Consider the following 2,244-nt stretch of genomic DNA (forward strand, 5'->3'; position numbering starts at 1 on the left):
TTCTTTTCAAAGTGCTCTCTGCTTAGTGCTTTGGTGAATATGTCGGCTACCTGGTCCTCTATCTTGAAAAACTTCATACAAATGAGTCCTTTTTCAATATTGTCCCTCATGAAATGATGTTGCACAATAATGTGTTTTATCCTCTTACTCTGAACTGAGCTTTTTGCCATATTGAGGGCACTTGTGTCGTCTCACAACAGTGGCACACAGTTAGAAAATACACCAAAATCTTATAATTATTGCTTGATCCATAGGAGTTGGGCACAACATGAGGCAGCTGCCACATATTCAGCTTCTGCAGTAGAGAGAGCCACATAATTTTGTTTCTTTGTAACCCATGAAATCAAGCATGATCCCAGAAAATGTGTCATGCTAGATGTGCTCTTTATTTCCACCAGATAACCAGCATAATCAACATCAGCATACCCAATTAAGTCAAAATTTTCTCCAGAGTGATAATAGAGGACCAGGTCCTGTGTTCTTTTGAGATACCTCAGAGTTCTTTTAGCAACTTTCAAGTGAGATTCTTTAGGATTTGATTGGAATCTAGCACATAACCCAGTACTAAACAGAATGTCACGTCTGCTGGCTGTTAGGTATAAGAGAGATCCAATGATACCCCGATACATAGTTTCATTTGTAAGGTAACCAGGTTCATCCATGTCTAGCCGAGTGGCAGTAGCAATGGGAGTATCAATGGTCTTTTAGCTTTCCATCTAAAACCTCTTCAGAAGCTCCTTAATGTATTTCTGCTGACCTATCATCGTTCCCTTAGAGGTTTGCTTAACTTGTAGACCTAGGAAGAAGTTTCATTCCCCCATCATACTTATCTCAAGTTCTCTTCCTATAAGCTTTGCAAACTCCTCACACAGAGAATCATTTGTTGCACCAAAAATGATGTCATCAACCTAGACCTACACAATTAGCAGGTTCCTTCCTCTTTTCTTTAGAAAAAGAGTGTTGTCAATTTTTCCTCTAGTGAAGCCATTCTCCACAAGGAACCTGGACAACCTTTCTTACCATGTATGAGGGGCATACTTCAATCCATACAAGGCCTTGTCAAGCTTGAAGACATGTATAGGGTGCTCATGGCATTCAAAATCAGGTGGTTGTTTGATAAAAACTTCTTCCTTCAAGTATCCATTCAGAAATGCACTCTTAACATCCATTTGGAACAATTTGAATACCATATGCGATTCAAAAGTAATGAAAATTTTGATGGATTCCAGTCTTGCAACTGGAGAAAATGTTTCATCATACATCAATACCTTCTTTTTGATTATAGCCTTGGATCACGAGCATGGATTTATTTATGGTTATATTGCCAAACTCATCAAGCTTGTTTCTGAACACCCACCTAGTTCCAATGACTATTCTATCTGAAGGTCGAGAAACCAGGTGCCCCACGTTGTTCCTCTCGAATTGATGGAGCTCCTCTTTCATATCAACAATCCAATCAACATCTTTTAATGTTTCCTTGATATTCTTCGGCTCAATTTGAGACAGAAGGCTGAGAAAGCAAACATGTTTTTTGTCTTTGATCTAGTCTGAATTCCTGAATCCAAAGGAGTGATTACGTTTTGGAGAAGATGTGATCTTTTGTGCTTCTAGTTAGACACATGAGTCTCAGGATATGAGGGACTAGGTTCTACCATATGAGACCCATCGTTAGAATTGATGGAAATGCGAGTACCAATTCTTTTCTCTAGATCAGGAGTGCCTCGTACAACAACAACAACTCTGTTTTCAGCTTCAGTTGATGTGATGGAGGGACCGGGTTCCCCTGAATCAGCTGGAAGTTCTATTGCATCTTTTTCACTAGACTCCTTGACTTCACTCATTAGGTCTGCCTTCCCGTTTTCCATATCAATAACCTCTCTAGGGATCTCTGAATAATCTCCATCTTTATCATTCTTATAATGTGAATATTTTCCATTTGAGTGGTATGATTCATCAAAGATTATATGTACTCTTTCTTCTACATATTGAGTCATTTTGTTGTAGACCTTGTAAGCTTTACTTTGTGAAAAATAGCCAAGAAAGATTCCTTCATCACTCTTAGCATCAAATTTTCCCAACTCTTCCTTACTATTATTAAGAACAAAACACTTGCATCTAAATGCTCTTAGGTAAGTCAACTTTTGTTTTTCTCATTGAGCAATTCATATGGGTTCTTGTTAAGGAGGGACCTGATCAAGTACCTATTTATCAGATAACATGCAGTGTTCATAACTTCAGCCCAAA

General features: G+C 38.4%; 1 protein-coding gene across 1 annotated transcript; it reads right to left on the minus strand.

The window, feature by feature from the left end:
- Nucleotides 1-236: 236 nt before the first annotated feature.
- On the minus strand, nt 237-662 carry LOC138875068 (secreted RxLR effector protein 161-like). The gene has a single exon (XM_070153880.1). The coding sequence runs from the start codon at nt 660-662 to the stop codon at nt 237-239; it is 426 nt and encodes a 141-aa protein (XP_070009981.1).
- Nucleotides 663-2,244: the final 1,582 nt, after the last annotated feature.

Source organism: Nicotiana sylvestris, chromosome 8 (assembly GCF_000393655.2).
Source record: "Nicotiana sylvestris chromosome 8, ASM39365v2, whole genome shotgun sequence".
NCBI lineage: Eukaryota > Viridiplantae > Streptophyta > Magnoliopsida > Solanales > Solanaceae > Nicotiana > Nicotiana sylvestris.